General features: G+C 57.1%; 1 protein-coding gene across 1 annotated transcript; it reads left to right on the top strand.

Moving 5' to 3' along the window:
* Window positions 1-3722: 3722 nt before the first annotated feature.
* On the top strand, window positions 3723-14900 carry FBXO41 (F-box protein 41; the record flags this gene model as incomplete). Its single annotated transcript, XM_084263351.1, has 12 exons — window positions 3723-4444; window positions 6861-7071; window positions 7441-7520; window positions 7661-7971; window positions 8102-8346; window positions 8772-8887; window positions 9243-9395; window positions 11366-11461; window positions 12294-12412; window positions 12636-12794; window positions 13541-13656; window positions 14838-14900. 12 exons carry the CDS (start codon window positions 3723-3725, stop codon window positions 14898-14900), a joined length of 2391 nt encoding a protein of 796 aa, XP_084119477.1.
* Between the last annotated feature and the right edge of the window lie 5446 nt (window positions 14901-20346).

Genomic DNA, 20346 nt, shown 5'->3' with positions numbered 1-20346 from the left:
ATGGGACTGAACACACGTGCTTGTGTTTGTAGGACAGGAGAAGCAGTTGCACCCCAAAACCTGGGGTTACTCAGGGATGGGGCAACCATTCACCTCCCAGCCAGCAGCAACCTGGCCCCAGCGCTGCCATCTTGCCCCATGTCCACATGACAGACATGGGAAACACATCAGTGTTGATGTCTTTGGTGCTGGGGATCAAGCCAGGGTGCCCAAGGACCAGCTGGGGACCAAGGTGAGGTGCTCAAGGACCAGACTAGGGCCAAGCCAGGGACCAAAACAGGATGCTTTGGGATTCCCTGGGGACCAAGTCAGGAACTAAGCTGGGCTGTTCAGGGGCTGTGTCAGGACCTTGCAAGGATGGGTCCAGACAGGAGAGGGAAAGAGCGATGTGGGTGTCCACGGTTGGCTGTGCACCCCACGGCAGCTGCCCTGCCCCCCATCCCCTCATCCCCAGGGAGATGCTCCAGGGTGATCCCAGCTGGGAATGTGCCAGGGGCAGAGGCTTTGCTGGTGGGGGGGGGACAGGAGTGGCACTGGGGGGGCTGGGGAGATGCAGGATGAGGCCGGCGGGCTGCCGCATGGCAGCAAGGCCCGGCGGAGGGCCCGCGGTGTTCGTGGGGAGACAGGCAGAGGGAGCTGTGAAGGAGGAAAGCGGCGGAGAGAAACAGTCCGGGCTCTGGCTGCAAAGGAGGAGGAGGAGGAGGCGGCTGCTAGCGCTCGCCCTCCCTCCCTCCTTCCCTCCATCCATCCCTCCCTCCCTCGTCCCTGCCTTCGCCATGCACAGCCCCCCCTGAGCCCCGCCGTCCCCAGGGTGCCCGGCAACCCTCGCCCTCCCGCTACTCCACCGGGGCCTTCAGCCTCTGCTCCTTTTCTCCTCCTCCTCCCCCGCCCGCAGCCACCACCCTCCTTCCTTCCCCAGGGCCTGCCTGGCATGGAGGTGCTGGCCGCAGGGAGCCGGATGCTTCCCGCGGCTCCTGCCTCCTCCCCGGGCTGCATCCCTCCTGCCCGGCATCCCTCCTCCCCGACAAAGCCCTGAGCCGCTCAGCAACCGCCTCCTTTGTGCACCGGAGCGGGTGTGCGTGCTCCATCACACCCCCCACCCCCCCACCCACCACCCCACCCCCCCGTAGCCCCCCGGCTCGCTCCGCGCGGCGGGGCCGGTGGCGGCCGGCGGGGAGGCGGGAGAGATGCCCTGGGCGGAGGAGCCAAGAGCGGGAGGTCGGCGGCGAGAAGCAGGTACGGGGCGAAGCGGGATGCTGCGCTGGGAGGGGGTGGCTTGTCCCCAGGCTGCTCCTCGCCCCCGAGGGAGCTGGGGCGGGGGGACACACACACACACAGCGGGGACAAAGCCACTGAGGGAGGTGAGGAGGGACCCGCTGCTCCATGCTCCGGGTGTTGGGGAGGGGGGGGGGGCTAGATGCACCCCGGCTTTTCATGCCTGCCTTTCACAATTCACCCCCCCATCCCTCCCCCCCGGAACCTCATCCCCAACCACCCTCGCCCACCGCGGTGCCCCCACCCTGCTCCTTCCCTCCCCGCTGCCATTGCAACCTCAGCCGTGGAAGGATGGGGACCAGCGGGCGAGCGGCGCCGGCAGCATCCCACACCCCGGCAGCAACCGCCACCCCTCTTCTGCATCCTCCCCTTCAACCAGGCAGCTGAAACGCCTTTTTATTATTGTGATTATTATTATTATTGGGGGGAAGAGGGGGGGAGAAAAAATGTTAAACAATGTGAAGAAAGGATCCATGATGAATCGCAGGTAGCGGCACCGGAGCACCCGGGGATGGATTTCTCCCGCTGCTGCAGTCTCCCGGCTTCAGCTGCCTCTGGGCTTTATTAGCGCGGCCGCCGTAGTCATGACTTTGCTAATAATTCCCTTAAATCCTGGTCGTTGTTAGGGGAGCGGCAGGGAGGAGAGGTTTGCTGGCCCAGGGTAGGACCTGCCCAGGAGAGGGATCGGGCGATGCGTGCATTCAGACCCCGCCTGGGCCAGATCCTGCCTTGGCTTGTGGTTGGGAAACACAGAGCGCGGCCGATCGGGTACCCTGGGAGATGCAGGCAGGGATCCAGGCCTGAGGTAGGGGTGGCACGATGCTGTGGCCCCCATCCCCACGGTGGAAAAGCGCTATCTCATTCCATCGGCAGCAGCCGAAGTTGCCGGTGGTGCTTTGTGTTCACCAGGTCTTGGCTGGTGCTGGTGGTTGCCCATGTGAGGGTGCGTTTTGTAACCACCCCAAACACAGCCAGGCAGCTCCAGAAAGCCTCCCCACATCTTTTTTTCTACCTTTATTTTTTCTCCCCCACATGGATTTCTTCCCTTCACTGATTTTTCCCTAAAAAAAAATGGTTTCCCAAACCTCGTGGCCTGGTTGTTCCCTGGGAGGGGGGTGGGGGTGTTGAGCTGCAGGGGATGCTGCTGCCGTGGGAACAAGCACAGTTGGAGGGCTCGGTAGTGTTTTGGTGCTCACCAAAGGTTGTGGGGTGCAACAAGGGGCTCAGAGGGTCTTCAGGGTGGTGGGAAGAGCCCTCCTCTGTAGGGTGTTGCAGGGGGGTGAGCAAGTGGTGCTTTAGGATGAAAGCAGCACAAAAATGTGTCCCCTGATGGGTGCTTATGCTCCCCAGGCTGGAGGAGCCCACGAGGACCTCCCAGGCTTATCCCATTTCACAAGGGTGGGGTTCCCCCTTGCTCCCTGATGTCCTGGAGGGTTTTGTGAGTGGGGGATAAATCAGGACCCCACAGGGACCCTCATTTGCCTGGTCGTGGGAAGCCACTGTGTGACCCTGGGACAGCACAGCATGGGTGTCCCACAGCCCTGGACAGGATCAGTGATGAGACCTGATAGCTGGGGTGGTAATGAATCCTGCTGCGAGGCTGCACAGGCTGATCTAGCCTGGAAGCTGGGTCACCCTTTGCTTTGAGGAGGTGGTTCCCAGCCCCAGCATCAGACACAGGGATGCTCCTGAGGCCTGGAGACCCCTGGCACTGCAGGGTCACACTGCACGGTGTCTAGGCAAGAAAGCACACGGGTCACCCCTCTGTGGCCAGCTCAGGGCGGATGGGCAGAGACTTACCATGGGATGTCCACCTGCCCAACAGTTGTACTCCTCTCAAATGGCTGTGAATGTTCTGGATGGTTGTGCACTTTCCCAATGGTTGTGCACCTTCCCAAGGGGTGGGAGACCTTCCCAATGCTTACAGATCTTCCCAAGGGTTGTGGGAGCTTCCCAAGGCTCATGGATATTCACCAAGATTTGTGCATCTTGCTAAGGGTTTAGCATCTTGTCAAAGGTTGGGACTCTTCCTAAAGGCTGTGAAGCTTCCCAAAGCTTATGGGTCTTCCCAAGGGTTGTGCACATTCCCAAGGGTTGCGGAGTGTCCCAAGGGTTGTGCATGAGTGGGAGGAACATGGGAGGAGAGGATGGAAGCAGAGAGGGGACCAAGAAGAAGGATCACAGAGGGACTTCAGGGGGCTCACCCTTCCTGTATCACTAACTCCCCTATCTTTTCCAGTGCTTGGCACCAGCCGATGCTGACATCCCCCCCAGAATTGCTGGACCCCCCCACTTCCATCCCAGGGCTCCCACCCCGCCATGACCTGGCAAAGCCACAGCCCCATCGCCCAGGGCTCCCCAACCCATCCCGTGCACCCCTGGTCCATCCATCCCGCGCCATGAGCGGGGCCGTGCGTTTCCCCTGCATCGGGGCGTGTAGCTGAGGGATGGCCTCGCTGGACCTGCCCTACCGGTGCCCGAGGTGCGGGGAGCACAAGCGCTTCCGCAGCCTCTCCTCGCTGCGGGCGCACCTGGAGTACAACCACACCTATGAGACCCTCTACGTCCTCTCCAAGACCAACAGCATCTGCGATGCTGCCGTCTTCCCCCTGGCCACCGACGGGGCCCTGCTGACGCCGGCCGCCCGGCGGGACTACTTTGAGAGCACCTCCTTCCAAGGCAAGGACCAGCGCTTCTCCTGCGACCTCGTCCCTGCCGAGGAGCTGGAGCCAGCCCCATCCTCCTCCCCCTCGCCCCGCTATGTCCACGAGATCGAGATCCCCCTGACGGAGATCTTCACCCGGGGCAAAGCCGTGGCGCCGGCCCCCGCGCCGCCGGCCACCATGGACGCTGCCTACGAGGAAGGCTTGGCCCGCCTGAAGATCCGCGCCTTTGAGAAGCTGGAAGTGGACAAGCGGCTGGAGAAGCTGACGGAGGAGGTGGAGCAGAAGATCGCCTCACAGGTGGGCCGGCTCCAGGTGGAGCTGGACCGCAAGAGCTCGGAGCTGGAGAAGGCCAAGCAGGAGAGCTTGAGGCTCAGCCGGGAGAAGCAGGAGCTGGAGGACCGGGCGTCCGAACTGTCCCGCCAGGTGGATGTCAGCGTGGAGATGCTGGCCTCTCTCAAGCAGGACCTCGTGCAGAAGGAGCAGGAGCTCACCCGCAAGCAACAGTGAGTCCTTTGCCCCCTCTTCTGGCTGCAGGGTGGGGGGAATCTGTTCCTGATAGCAAGCCCCAGGACCCAGCACCCAACACCATCACCACACCCTCAGACCAAGTGTTAGGGCACAATCCCCCTGGCAGTGCCCATTAGCATCATCACTTGTCAGGTTTTCCCTCTCCTCTCATGTGGGCAGACCTTGTGCCAGAGCCACTGGTGCCCCCAGGACACCAACAGGCTGTGGATGCACATAGCCATCCTGCTGTCCTGCCAAGGAACACGGTGGTGGCCATGCTGCTGCAGCCCATCTCTAACGGCAGAGTGTCCCCCAAAATCAGACCTGGGCCACCCCCTCTGGCTCCACATTTGAATCATCCAGCCCTCTACAACCCGAGCAATCCATTGACCTGCCCAGTGGTCATAAACGTGAGTGAAGCCAGTTTGGCCATGCCTAATTCAGGGGTTTAGTCCCAGGAGGAGGGTGGTATAGCCCAAGCAGTATGACTTCCATCTGCTGTTAGGCCTGTGGCCCTGTCATCTTCATCTTCATCCCATATTCCCCACTCAATGCCCCTTTCTCATCACAGCACTGCTCCTGAGTTTCCTGCCAGTCGAGCATGGAATCATTTTGCCAGTCAATATCCCTCAAGCAAAGTAGACCTTCTTCCTCAGGAGTTTCTTAGCAAAGCTGGAGACCACTATTGAGCCCAGAAAATCAGCAAGGAGCAGGATAATGGGGAGAAGCCATGGTTGTGCTGGGAGCACTGGTGAGATTCCTCAAGGATCTGTCTTGATCCCCACCATCCTCAGCACAGTCAATAATGAATTTGACTCCAAAACAATGACTGCAGCTCAGAAACAAAGTTCACAGGATTTGCTGGTGGTGGGGATGGTTCTGGGGTGAGGAGCGAGATGATGCTGTGGCTAGATAAGGGCAACACCTCTTGGTTTGGATGCATGTGTATGGGGCAGGCAATGGGGAGGTTTAGGGGCTGCCATCAGTGGGCTTGTTGGGTCATCTTGGAGGTGTGTGGTGGCAGGATGAGGACCATCTGGAGATGAGCCTGGGAGAGATGTGAGAGAGGGCAGTCAGAGGGTGACTGATGGTCAAGCACATCTTGTTCCATCCTGGACAGAGCCTGGACACTGGTGCCACCTAAGAAACTGGGTTTATACCCCAAAACTACCTCCTGGACCTCCCTTTCCTTAAAGAAACCCTTCTGCCCCTTGACTGTCCCTATCAGTCCCCAGACTCCTCTGGCCAGAGCAACAAAACCCCTTGCCAGGTTGCAAAGGAAGCACATGAGGGGCAGATGGAGAGAGATCTTTTTTTTCCCCTAGATGTGGGGAAATCATTTCCACCCCTTCCCTGAGAAGGAAGCTTTACCCAGGACCTTTCCCAGCCCTGCCAGCTCTGGAACCCCACGGGGTGGTTGTCCCCACAGGAGGTGTTTTGCTCCTGGGCTCCATTTGCTTTGCTGGGGGTGATTTTCCACCCGGCGGATGGGAATGAGAGAGGTGCCGATAACCATCAGCATCACCTTACAGCTGCCCTGCCAGCGCCCCATCTGCCTTCCAAATCTCCTGGGTCCCAGGAGCCTTCCCAAATCGTTACCGGGGAGCTCCCAGGCTGGTGCCTGTGTGTGTTGGGGTGTACACCTCTAGTTGTGCTTTTCATGGTGCTGGTGCACACGCGGGTGGCTCTGGCTCTGCTGCAGGTGTGTGGTCACGGGCCACACGTGTCTGCAGGGCCCCGTGTGCAGGGCCCAGGCTTTGGGAAGCGGATGAGGCCGGTAGGCAGGGGTGTGCCTGGGCACACAGGTGTGTGGGGTGGGACAGGGCCTCCTTGGGTCGCTGAGCCACCAGCACGCTCCACCCAAAGCCAGACTCATTTTTGGGGATGATGTTCCCTAGTGCCTGATAATTAATGTGTTAATGAGGGAGGCAGGGCCCTGTCACCACTGGGCTTAATGGGGTACAGGGCTGAGCAGGGTTTAAGGACTTCAAGCTGCCCTTAAGGTCTTCCCTTTAAGTCTGCCTCAGATGAGGCAGGGTACCACTGCCCCCTCCTCCATCATCGTGCCACATCACCGTCCTCCTCCTCCCTCCATTCCATTGCGCTCAGGGGCCTGACTTCAGTCCGAAGAGCAATGTACACCCCAAAGAAGGTGCTGGGGGATGTCATCCCTCACAAAACAAGGTGGCCACATCCACCCTGCATGCCCAGCGCACCCTTTGGTCCTCGCTTTGCCCCAGGAGCCATCTGGGCTGGCACAGACCCAAATCTGGTCAATGATGGAATGGTCTGGATGCACACAAGCATCTTTGCCACCACCACCACCCCCAGCTTGCAGACAGGGATGAAGGTGCTTAACAGGGGATGGGGTGGGAAAGGATCCAGATGTCACCCACTGGTCCCTCCATGCAGGGAGGTGCTGCAGATCGACCAGTTCCTGAAGGAGACCGCTGCCCGAGAGGCCAACGCCAAGGTCCGCCTGCAGCACTTCATCGAGGAGCTGCTGGACCGGGCGGACCGGGCTGAGAAGCAGCTCCAGATCATCAGCAGCAGCTGCGGCACCACCCCAAACGGCAGCCTGGGACGCTGCGGCACGCCGGGGGCCAAGGCTGCCGGACGACCGGTACCTCTACGGGCACAGGCACGGGCACCCCAGCGCCTCTGGGCACGCGTCCATGTGGCTTCTTTGATGGCTGCAGAGGGTTGAGCAGAGAGGTGTAGGGAACCCCATCTTGTTCCTGTGGGGAAATGGGTTAATCCAGGGTGTGGCGGGGGAAATCCCAAAGAGAAGTTGCTTCTTGGTGGGTCTGTACTTCCATGGCAAGCATGAACAAGGTGCTGGGTGATGCTGGAGATGCTCTTCTGCACCTTGTTTACTCCAAAATGCAGCTGGTGCTGGGGGTGGGGGTGGTATCAGGGTCAACCCCCTTGGCTGCACCACCCACATTTTGGGTTTTGCCACGTTGGCACCTCTTGTCCCATCTCCCTGCAGAGAGACCGGCACCCAGGGCCAGGGGCAGCCGTACATGGTCCCTACGGAGTGTCCAACCAGCGCTCCTCCTCCAGCACCGGGTGAGTCCCCTATCCACACCGCTGGGTTAGGATTTTAATGGGATGCTCATTTTTGAAGGGGGTGGGGGGGAGCAAAGGGCTGATGGGGAGGGGGACACACAACCAGCGAGTGCTGAGTATTCCCACCCCCACCCCCCCAGTGCCTCAAGCCGGGCAAAGGCTGTGTCGCAGAGCTCAGGCTGCTACGACAGCGACAGCGCAGAGCCGTGCCCCACCGACGACACTGCCGACGGCCACCCCTACTCGGCACGGGACGGTGCCCGGGGCTCGGGGCTGCGCCGACAAGCCATCCAAAACTGGCACCGCCGGCCCTACCGCAACAGCACCGAGGGGGAGGAGGGCGACGTGTCCGACGTGGGTTCCCGAACCACCGAGTCAGAGGCCGAGGGCTGGGAGCCGGAGGCACCAGGATCTGCCGCATCCCGACCCACCGGCAGCTGCCGGCTGACGGGTGAGACCGCACCGGGCTCTTCGGATGGGGAGGGAGGACGGGGAGGATGGAAGGTGGGGGATGGGGATGGCATCCCTTCCCCGCTGACCTCCTCGGCCGCCAGTGACAACTGACGATGGGTGTCCCACAGCCAGGACCGAGGGGCCTGGGGGCAGCAAGGCAGGACGGCTGGAGAGGGGCAGCCCCGGCCACTCCAGCGAGGTGATCAGCCCCGAGATCCTCAAGATGAGGGCAGCTCTCTTCTGCATCTTCACCTACCTGGACACCAAGACCCTGCTGCGGGCGGCCGAGGTGTGCAAGGACTGGAAGTTCGTGGCCCGGCACCCGGCCGTGTGGACACGGGTGCTGCTGGAGAACGCCAGGGTGTCCTCCAAGGTACCAGGGATGGGGATTGGCACTGTTTGGGGTGAGACATGACTTCCAGAACAGTGATGTCCAAGCAGCTTGCTTGTGCTGACTGTCACGCCGCCATGGTCGTGGGAAGGAGGGTGCACACAGTTGTGTGCTCACACAAGCAGCCCGATGCACTGCACGTTCACAGGTGCATGCTCTGGGCATGAGCTCACATGTGCACAAGTTCTCATGTGCTTTTGTGATCACACACGTTTTTGTTGCCCACACTCTTGCATGACCTTGTATGGGCATTTTCACATATTTATGGGGGGTGTGTGCATGCCAAAATGCCTCTCTGTGTGTGCAGTGTGTGCACAGATGTGCCCAGGACAACCAAGGATGGGTAGCATGCAGCATGCTGTAAGCATCCCTCCTTGGTGATGGCCACCCCTGTCCCCCCCTCCCAGTTCCTGGCCATGCTGTCTCAGTGGTGCACCCAGATGCACTCCCTCACCCTCCAAAACCTCAAGCCACGGCAGCGAGGGAAGAAGGAGAGCAAGGAGGACTACATGAAGAGCACACGGTGAGTCCCCACGCCCCAGGCACCCTCCTCCCTTTGCCAGCACTGCTGGTCCTCGGGGATGACAGTGCTCTGTGAGTGCCAACATCGTTTCCACTGATGGGCCTTCATTGCACACTGGCTTCTGCTGTGGTTTTTGGGCATTCAAGACCTGTCTGGACACCTATCTGTGCAATATGAGCTGGGGAGCTGCTTTGGCAGGGGGGTTGGACCTGATGATCTCCTAAGGTTCCTTCCAACCCCTATGACTCTGTGATTCTGGAGCCACAGCCTCCCATGGGACATGTCACCCTCCTGGGGTGGCCCTAGGGTGGCCATGAAGGGTGTCAATGCCTGACTCTGCCTCCATCCCTGGCAGGGGCTGCCTGGAAGCTGGGCTGGAGTCCCTGCTGAAGGCGACGGGCAGCAACCTCCTCATCCTCCGCATCTCTCACTGCCCCAACGTGCTGACAGACCGCTCGCTGTGGCTGGCCAGCTGCTACTGCCGGGCCCTGCAGGCTGTCACTTACCGGTAAGGATGGCCCCTGGCACCCCCCTGTGCCCACGGGGACCGTGTGGTTCACTGGCTGGGGGAAGGCTGGGAACATCCATGGGATGTGCTGGGACTCCCTCGTGCTCATCCCCATTCCTTGTCAGAACACAGTCCATCCAGCCAGGTGCAAATGACCCACATGTTTCCAGCCCAGTGGCAGCCCGTGCCCAGTGTGCCCAGTACAAGCTGTCCTTGAATCTCTCGTTCTCTTCTGGTGTGTTCCCATGCAGATGTTTCCCTTCCAGCTCCATTCCCACCATCCTGTTACCAATCTCACCCCAGCTGGAGGCATGAACAGGGTCTTGGTATGGGGAACGCTTCTTTGTATTACAGAAGGGTTAAGAAGAGGTGTACCGACCCCAGGGTCTACTGAGGGGCCACCTGACTGTCATCCCCTGAAGAAGGCTTCTAACAGGGAGAAAGGACCTCAGGATCCCTCTTGTCATGGGAGGGAAGAACAGCTGCCACAGGTGTATGTCCTGGATGGTGTACGTCCTGGAGGAGGTCACAGGTCCTGGAGGAGATCACTGACTGCCCCTTGGTCTTGGCCACCTTTCAAAGAGGCTCTGCATCCCATGGAGACAGGATTTAGCTTTCCTATGCTCTCAAGAAAGATGATCCTTGCTCTGCTGCACCCTGCAGACAGCCACTTCAGCCTTCTTTCAGCTTCACCTGCAGATGATGGGTGTTGTCATCCAGCACAGGATGGAGAGTCCTTCATGTTGGAAAGCAGAATCAGCCAGCTCCTCCACACTGGACCAAGTGAGCTTGGACAGGACTCTGATCCCCCACCACAAGGCAGCCTGGTGCTGCTGGGTTTCACCCAAAGACTTCTCCATCAGCCCTTCTGAGGGCATTAGAGCAAGCCCAGGCGTTCCTGTCACATCGCTAACCTGTGACTCTGAGTCATGCTCTAATTAACCCGCTGCGCTCGCAAGGGCTCTTGGCAGGCATCTTCAGTGGAAACATGTGAAATGCTCAAGATAACACCCATCACTTATTTTTAGGCTTGCCTGAAGTTTTGAAGTAGGTCGTTTAGAGGTAGGAAATGCAGCCTTGGTCTTCAGGAGGGAGCCCAGTGTGGTGAAATGGCCAGGGGCCTCTATTTGGGCTGGTAGAGTCAGGATGATGCTGTCTGATGTCTCCCCTCCATTGACTCAGCAAAAGCTCCTCCGAGCCAGTGTCACAGAAGTTGGGTGGTGGGCAGTGTGGCTGCACCCCACCAGTGCCATGACTCACAAATAAACCTACACCTCTGCTCTGCCCCTGCACCAATCCAGCAGCATGCCATGAGGTCTGCTTTGGTACCTCTAAAAAGACCAAGGAGAAGCCTGCAGCAAACATCTTCGGTGGCATTTATCCAACAGGCATCTACAGATGTGGTAGCACAACTCCAGAGCTAGTACAGAGGCCACAGAGCAGCCACTTCCCTTGGCTGGAGGTTACGTCGCATCAGCTGAAACATCTTTACCTTCACCATCCAGGCTGGGCAGGTGGCAAGTGAAACCAACCCAATGGGATCTGCAGGGACGTTGCATTTGTTCTGCAAGTGTACACTGCCTGGTGGTCTTAGTTCAACCACTTGCCACCTTTGCACTTGGAAGACTTCTGCCTTCACCTTCAACCATCAATCTCACCTTCAGCCACCAATCTCACCTTCAGCCTTACCTCCAAACTCACCTTCAGTCTCACCTTCAGCCTCACCTTCTGTCATTTCTCTCAACTTCACACATCTGTAGGCACAATTCCAGATAGAAATGCCCTCAGCCCTCCTGCATGGGTTGGTGTTGGGGCTGTCTGGTTCATGGGGAGTTCGTGGGCTATAAATGATGACCAGATTTGTACCTCCAGGTCCAGAGAGATGTAGCAGCAATGGGGACTGCAGGCACAGCCTCTGGGGCAGCATCACTGCTGGAGGGGTCCATCATGTGTCCTCTGTGTTGTTCCAGGAGCTCTACGGACCCTGTGGGTCATGAAGTCATCTGGGCCCTTGGAGCAGGTTGCAGGGACATCATATCCCTCCAGGTTGCACCTCTGCATCCATGGTAAGAGCCACACTAGGACAAGACCAGGCTGAGTCTGGGGCATTGCTGGGCTGGAAAGAAATTGGGTGCTAGATCCAGATTTGCTTGGGGTGGGTCCTTGTGAGATGAGTAGCAATTCTGGGGGCCAGTTTGGGAGAGGGGGAGCTCATCCATATCCCTCCCTGTGAAGGCTGGGAGCTGTTTGGTGTAGGTATCTCCCTGCTGAGTTGTGAATGTTTCCTGGGAAGCTGCTAACATCAGAGATGAAAGGGGAGCCATGATGGGTCTGGTAGGTGACACTGAACATCAAACACTTGTCTAAGCTCCTCACTGTTCGTACAGCAGCAGCCCTGAAGGGCCTGGATGACTTCAAAAGGGTGCTGAGTCACTGCTTAGGGAGATGACTGCAGTTGCTCTTGTTTTGGAAAAGCATTTTGGGGGCATGAAGATGCTGATGGTTCCTCACTCCGCAGCAGCTGGGTGCTCAGGAGTTCATGGCTCATAGAGTGGGTCACTTGGCTCCTCAGCTCTGTACCATGGGACATGACCAGGAGGCACCTGGGCATTTCTTCTTGCCCTGGGAGGTTTGTTGCAATGTCTTGTGTCCCACCAGAGCTGGAGGGTTTGGGGCAGACAGACTCTACTGAGCACACAGATACTCCCTTCTTGGTTGCAGCACAACCCATGGTGGAGGCATCTGCTCTGGAGACACCTCCTTCCAGTGTGGGGACCCCTGGGTTGGTGGGGTGAGAGAGGTACCATCCCCACACCACTCATGGGACTGGTGGTGGGTGGGTGGGGGTGTGAACTTCTCTGCCAGCCCTCCCCATCTCTTTGTTCTTCATCTCCCCAGCCAGCAGCCCACCCGTTTCAGCAACCGCTGCCTTCAGATGATAGGACGGTGCTGGCCACACCTGAGGGCACTGGGCATTGGAGGAGCCGGCTGCGGCGTCCAGGGACTGGCATCCTTAGGTAGGCAGCTCTCCTCTGATGGGACAGCAGGGGACCTGGCTGGAGGCAGGGTACACCCCTAGGAGAAGCCCCACGGGCATCTCAATGGCAACGCTCACTCCAAGGACCATGGGTGCACCTTGCCCCTCCTTTCTGCCACCCATCCCTCCTGCCACCTCATTCCCATCGGTTGGCCTCACCCCACCCCTGTGGGGCACTGACAGCAGGTGCTCTGTCCTTCCAGCCCGAAACTGCATGCGGCTTCAGGTCCTGGAGCTGGACCATGTGGCGGAGATCAACCAGGAGGTTGCAGCAGAGGTTTGTCGAGAGGGGCTGAAGGGGCTGGAGATGCTAGTGCTGACCTCCACACCGGTCACCCCCAAAGCCCTGCTGCACTTCAACAGTGAGTAGCAATGCCAGGGGAGACTGCATATAACATCATACATTGACCAAAAGGCCACCAGATATCCAGATCCATGAACCAGGCTCTGCCTTCCAGCCCCACCCACAGGAACCCATTGCCAACACTGGAAGGTGCAGGAAGGTCCATGGTCCAGGTTTCTGAAAGGGGATCCAACAACTCCTATGTCAAGGGTGGGTTAAGAAGAGCTGATCTTGCCTTGGGCCATAGGAAGGATGGAGACCTTCCCTCCATGCTCCTCTCAGTGTAATCAAGGCCTCAATGTCTGTGGTTCACCTCAGGTTCACCCTGGTGTATCTGAGTTTGGAGTCACACCATTTACTGAAGCCATTTGCCAGGACAGGAGCACTGGGGAAAAAGAGATTTGCAGAAGGGTCTGTTTGTGGTGCCATTCCTGGTAGTCATGGTACATGTAACTATGGTTGGACTTGCTGGGAGCCCACCTGTCTGTGTAGAAGAGTAGAAACCCACCTGTCTGTGTAGAAGAGTAAGTGTTTTCTGAATAAGACTGCTGAATTGGATGGGACAGCTGGGAGCCATCTCCCAGACTGCCATCTTCCCTACAGATGACTTGGTCACCAAGACCAAGTCTCCTCCATTTTCATCATGAGGTTTCTCCAAATGCTTCAGTCTTTGAGGAGCACTGGGTGGGTTTTGGGTCCATCCTAGCTGTGGGAGGCTATTTGCTCCCCAGGTATGGCGATGCCAAGCGATATCTCTGCCCCCAGGTGTGTGCCGGAACCTGAAGTCCATTGTCGTGCAGGTGGGCATTGTGGACTACTTCAAGGAGCCCCACAGCCCTGAAGCCAAGAAGATGTTTGAAGAAATGGTGAACAAACTCCAGGTAAAGTGTGCCATGCCCAGGTCACCCATGTGTCCCCAGCCTTGTGTCCCCACGGGGTCTGAGAACAAACTCTTGCCCACCACTGAAGCTCCTCAGCAGAGAGGAATGAGACATGAGGAAAGAATTCTTCCCCAAAAGGCCTGTTGGGCATTGGGACAGGCTGCCCAGGGAGGTGGGGGAGTCACTGACCCTGGATGAGTTTAAAAGATGGATAGATGAGGAGCTCAGGGATATGGTTCAGTAGAGGACAGGTGGGGTTGGACTCGATGATCTCAAAGGTCTTTTCCAACCTTGTGATTCAGTGAATTTTAGCTCACTAGGGACATCCTGAAGGCTCATTGTCCTTCAGACACACACGTTCCACAGGCTGAAAGAAGATCTAATGCTGTGATTCCTCCTCGTTGCTTTAACCAGGACCATTCCTCTTTGGGCCTCTTCATTTGGGATCGAAAAGGGCTGTTGCCTCCTTTGCAGGGCCACTTACTTGCTGGACACTGTGAAGCCACTTAAAATCCACCCATGAAAGCAGAGCAGAAATAGGGTTAATTTCACTTAGGCTGAGATGATTATCTTCTGATGCTCAGCAGGGCTTGGGCTGTCCTTGATCTGTCCAGGATCTCCAAGGCAAGCATCTCTATCCAAGTCCAAGGGGAAAAACAGGTGCCTCCATTTCACTTTATCCTCTGTTGACTTCATCCTGCAGCAGGTTGGGCTCCCACGGGGGCATGAGGTGAAAATCCCATGAGATGCAAAGCAGGACTTGGGGCCAAAGGTCCACCAGTGAGGTTGGATGGAGTCAGGTGGCTCATGCAGTTCCTTCTGCACCACCAAGCCCTGGCAAGGGACAGTGATACAGACCCACATCCACCTCCAGCCTGAGGCTCACCTTCAGCCCAGAGCCATTTCAGAAGGGCTTTCCTCGCGTGGCCGCCCACCACCCTGCTTAGCAAACCCCACCTGCCCCTGCAGGCTGATGTCACCTACCCCCAACTACTTCTGTCCTCTGGAAACAGCATTTTTAACCAAGCAGAAACCAAATCCAAAGCTAGCTTCAAGGGCATGGGATGAAGAGGCCTTCCCATGGGGGGAATTCAAGATGTCCTCTCCTCTCTCTTGGTCAGCCTGTGAGGCAACAAGCCAGCTAGGCCCTGCACTGCCCAGGCTCTCTGCTTCTCTTCCAGGCCCTGAGGAAGAGACCCGGCTTCTCCAAGATTTTACACATCAAGGTGGAAGGAGGCTGTTAGACCTTCAGGGAACTACAAAGCACATTCCTTCCTCCTCTGCCTGCCGGGCCCGGAGGCCCCGTGAAACCAAACCCACCGTCCGCCTCTCATCTGTTGCCGGGCCTGGAGCACGGAGACACCGGCCCTTGCACAAAGAACCCCCAGACTCTTGCAGGCCTTAGTGACTGGCAGCCGGAGCTCATCCCCGGGGCCAGCTCGCGGGCGAGAAGGTGCTACTTAAGGAGATCTTTCAGTTGCCTGAAGAGGCAGGGCTACACTCTTTCCCAGGAGGGAGGATGTCTTGGAACCCCCTGAGGCTGCTCGTTGCCAAGGATCCTTGTTTGGGGAATGTCTTTTCCTTCAAACTCTTCTTCTGGGTTGTTAGGGGAGGTGGTGCCATTTGGTGGGGTGGAGGATGAGGAGGGTTCAGCCTGTCTCTGTGGGCTCGTTGCGGAGCGCTGGGCTCGGCGCTGTTGCATCATGGCTGGACCATCCCCATCCTCTCTGTGGGCTGGTGGAGGAGGGGTGGGAAAGGGCCATTCCTCCAAAAGAATTGGTGCCCAGCATTCCCATGGGGTTTCTGCTTGTTTTCATTTCACTTGTTTGATAGAGGGGCACCCAAACCCGGGTAAATACTTCCCAGAAACCAGCAGCCACGACAGCACAAGCCCGGATGGCAGAGCCACATCTTGGGGGCTGTGGGAGCCAGAGGACACCAGGAGAGATGGTTACTCTTCCAGAGGTTTACAGCATCACCTGTTCTCCACCCAAACCTTCCAGCAAGGCAATAAACCATCTCCAGACTCTTTGTCCATCAGGAAACACGGGTCATGCTTCTGCTCCCACCAACATCCATCATCTGCTCAGGCTTCCTCCAGAGCAGCTTGTCCCATGCCGAGAGGGGGACTGGCACAGGGCACCCATGGTTGCCATCTCATCACCTTCCCAAGCAGCCTGAAGGAGAAGCCCTGACCATATTGTCCTGAAATATAAAGCTGCTGGTGAAAACACCAACACAACTGCCCTGGTAGATCCTGCATCTATGGCCACGGCCCTTTTTTATAAATTCTGCTTTTTTCTTCTGCCTGCAAGATCATCACCACCCCCAAAAGCCCTTCTTTTTCCAAAGGAAAAGGCCTCTGAAAGGCATCCAGCAGGGTTGAGCATCCTCCACCTGGGGAGAAGGTGCCAGGAGGCACCCATGCCATGTAGGACACCCATCACAGCACTGCCAGCAGCAGGGACACACTGGCCTTAACCACAGCCTCCTGCCACCCTGAGCCCCACCCAGATGTGCTTGGATCCGACATGCTGAGCTGAGAGGAGCCAACTGGGAACAGCAGAGTTTGGGGGAGTTGTCCTCTGGGCCATCACTGGAGGTTTCAGTGTCTGTTGGTCAGTGTGGCTGACAGGAGACAGCCCTTTCCAGGGCATCTCCCCTTCCTCAAGCCCTCCCAGGGTGATGGGCTGCTACGGAGCACCCCCCAGGAGGAAGAAGGCTGCAGACCCATCCTGGCACCACCTTCCTCATCCACATCTTGAGAGATGCAGACCTCATCCAGGGCGTCCCAGCATGCTGACAGCCCACAGGGACCCCAACAGAAAATAAAATCTATTCTAAATTGCTGAAGCTGATGATGGGCTGGAGGAAGTTCCTAGGTCTCCAACCCTAGAAGGAACCTCAGGAGACCATTTCAACCACCCTCATCCCATCTCTCTACACTGTCTCCTCCAAAGCAGGGTTTGGATTTTTGGGCCATAATCCCCCATTGAAAGCACCTCTGTTCCCCTGCTGACTGCAGCTTTCCAGGAGAAGGCTGTTCCTTGTATGCACAAAATGTGGGAACCCCCAAAAAAAATGCCTGCAAGAAACTACTACATCCCACCATGCCCCCCATGGGCAATACTGGACAAGCTCCAAGGCACTGGAGATGAGCTTCCTGCTGTGCCCACCATGGGTTTACCTCCATCTAGGGGAGGCTGGGACATGTAATCTAGGGGCAAGAGGAGCAAGGGATGCCCCAACCAGCAAAAAAAAACCCCACCCAGCAAAGATACAACAACCCCCCCCCATGGCTGCCATCCCACAAGTGTGGTCCCAGCAGAGATGTCATCATTGGAAACAGCTCAGAGACTCATGAAATTCCCATTTAAAAAGAGAAAAGAAAAAAAAAAGTAAGTATTTATTTCTATAAAGAAAAGAAGGAGAAAAAAAACAAAGATTTTAAAGGCAAATTATATACTCAGCATGTTTATACACTCTATGCTTAAAGACTATCGTGGTGGAGAGTCGTGACTGAAGACTGAAGGTGGCTGCTCCGGGTTTGCTGCGTGTTCGTGCCCAGCCCCTCACCTGGCTCCTCCAGGTCATGGGGAAAGCAAGGAGGGGGATGGAAAGCAGGGAGAGATGTCGAAGACTCTGGATGAAACCTTCTGTGCTTACCAGTGGGGCCGGAGCAGCTGCTGGTGCCATCGGTGGCCGTGTCTGCTGGTGGCCGCAGCGGCATGGAGCATGGATGGGTGGGTGACGTCCCCATCCTCGTCCCCCCACTGTGGTACAGGTTTTGTGAGTCACAGCAGGACAACCTCACCCGAATTTGGTGCTTCAGTGCATCGCCAGGACCAGACCAAACCATCCACCTCCCCTTGGGGCATTCCCAAAAAGTCCAACTTCTGGCTTAGCAAAGCCAGGTTTGCCACAGAAATCCTGGGATGACCTGGAGCGGGTTCAAGGACTGGAAGATGGAAAGTGGGGGGGGGGGGAGGGTTCCCCCGTTTTGACTGGAATTGTATTGGGTCTCTGCCTTCTCCTCCTCCTCTTCCTCAGCTGGGGATGAAGGTGGCTGGCACAGTGACACAGGCTTGGTGGTAATGAGAGCCCCATGTCCCCCTGGCCCTCCCGGTGGCTCCTAATTGCCTAAGTTGTTAATGGCAATGAGCTCATTAACAGCTCTGTATTTCTTCTGCTGAAATGTCATATTGATGGTTTCCCTGCTGCTTCCCCTCCCCACCCTCCAGCACGTGGCCCCGTTGGCTCCTCCGCAAACCCCCATCACCCACCCCCATCCCTGTGGGATGCTCAGGCGACGCTGCCTGTGGCTGTGGGACTCACTGCATTGGGCATAGGGTTTCAACTCCCATTTCCTCCAAAAAAAACCCCTAATGGAGGTGCACAGAAATACCAAATTCCCTGGGAAAACCTTGAAATCACACAGTGTGCTTAGGTGCTGGTAGGGAGGGGACAGCTGCAGCATGAGCTCAACCTCATACTAGACCCTAGAGAAGCCCCAGCAGGGCTCTGCAATGACAATCCCCAGCAAAAGCCAGGGTGCAGCCACTCAACCTGGGAGGAGCATCAGCAGTGAGGAGCTTTCCTTTGGGGTTATGGTGATGGCCACACCAGGCAGGGGCTGGATGGACAGTGCTGAGGGTTCCCACAGGACCAGTTTTGGGGGGATTTATTCCTTTTCTAGTGTTTGCCCAAAGTTTCCCCATGGCCAACGCTCACAACATTCCTCTTTTCTTGAATTTGGGTGCTGGTCAGGGATCTCAAGAGGAACAACACCAGCAAAGCCAGCTCGGGGGCCAAATTTATCCCAAATCCATGTTTTTCTGTCTCCCTTGCATGTTGGATTTTGCTCATTGCATCACCCATTGGTCTGAGTCCCCAGGAACTGGGGGATGCTCCAGGGACCCGCTGCCTCCTCCTGCCTTCATCCCTGAGCCCCCAGCTCAGGGGGAGGGGGGGCCCAAGGACATAAGGTCTTGAGGAAAAGGAGAACCCTCAGGTTGGCTCCATCCACAGAGATTTTTAAAGCTCCTTATCAAACAATTAAGTCCACAAAACCAACCCAGAACAACCAACTAGCCCACCTCTTGCTGTGTGTCGTGGTCTCAGCTGCCACCTGAGGCACAACCACGGCTGGGTCTTGGCCAGTTTGTCAGGATCCTCCAAAAGGTTCTGAATTTGGTTAAAACAGAACAAACCCCAAACAAACCAAACCCCCAAGCCCCCTGGAAGTTGTTGATAGAGGCTCTTAAAGCAGTCAGGTATCATTTTCTCTTGGCTCTTAAGAGGAACCCACCCCAGGAGCTGGCACACAGCCTCAACCTCTCATTTTGGGCTGAAAACCTGCAGGTTCGGGTGGAGCGAAAGCATTTGGGAAACGGTGCCAAATGACAAAAGGCTTTAAAAAACCCCCACAAAACAACAACCAAAACCCCAACCCAACAGGGATCAGGGAGATTTCAGCAGCTGGAGATGGGTTGTTGTGACTGAAGCATCGCAAGGCGAGCAGTGGCGATGTGTGACCTTCACCCCTGTGGTGGGTGAAACCGTCCCTCCTGCCCTGAAGAAAAGCTGCTGCACACCCTTCCCTGGTGTGCAGAGACAAGGAGAGGAAGGAAAACTGCCTGAAAGCAGGGAAAAATGGGATTTTCTGTCCAGCCTCGGGATTGAGCCCCGTGGAAAGCGGGAGGGGACGACGAGGCGGGCTGGGGCCGGTGACAAGCAGGTGCAATGGTGCGGGAGGGAGGGATGGCTTTAGGGAAGTGAGAGGGGTAATGCACACTTGCTAAGAGATAATCAGAGGATGTACTCCCCCTGGGGAGAGAAATATATATCCATATAGATATATATATAACTGGGATTTGCAATCGTGTCCCTGAAACAGGCGTTTGCTCCAGCAGCAGCTCAGCCCTGGGTGAGCGGATTCCGAGTGGCTCTGTACAGCGACCTCCCCCCTCCCGGAAGGTAGTGAGTTTGTCTCCCGAGTTATTTTTTTAAATCTCTATAAATTTAGGTCTATTTTAGTCTTTTTTGCAGCGATGTGCCAGTGTCTGGAGAACCAAACAGCCCTTTTCCCTCCCCTCCCCACCCTACTCCCACCCCACGGTCCCTTGATGCTAAACCGGGTCCTCGATGCTTTGTCGGCCAGAGGATGCTGCCCTGGAGGCGGGAGGGAGGAGCGGAGGGGATGGGGTGGGGGGGTCAGGGGGAGGCTCGGGGTGCTTTTGTCGGTAGCAGGGTACAACGGCAGCTGGGGAGAGGGGGTGATGGAGGGAGGGGTTGCCCCTCAGCCGTGGGAGACCGTGGTTTTAGCACTTTGGTTGGTACTATCACCTGTAGACGCACTTTGATGTTGTTGCTTTGAAACTTTGCCGAGTGTAAACAATGTGTATTTAAAGAATTACAAAAAAAAACCTCAAAAAAAGGTGTGCAAAGAGCTATTTTATGATTGGGTGTCAAATAAAGACTCTTAAGATTCAGGTGGGGCTTTCACTCGCCTGGGCAACCAGCTCCAGCACTGAACCAGTGAGACCAGTTGCTGTATGGAGTTGACTGGAAGCATCCCTACCCTGCAAGCATGAGGGTTCGGGCACATGGTCGCCTCCTTTCAGCCCCACGGGGCACAAAGCGGGGTACAGGGACATGGGGGAGCAGCCTCCACTGGGTGTTGGCTGCATA

Source organism: Gallinula chloropus (genome assembly GCF_964237585.1).
Source record: "Gallinula chloropus genome assembly, chromosome: 4".
Lineage (NCBI taxonomy): Eukaryota > Metazoa > Chordata > Aves > Gruiformes > Rallidae > Gallinula > Gallinula chloropus.
This window is presented reverse-complemented; position numbering and strand designations above follow the sequence as displayed.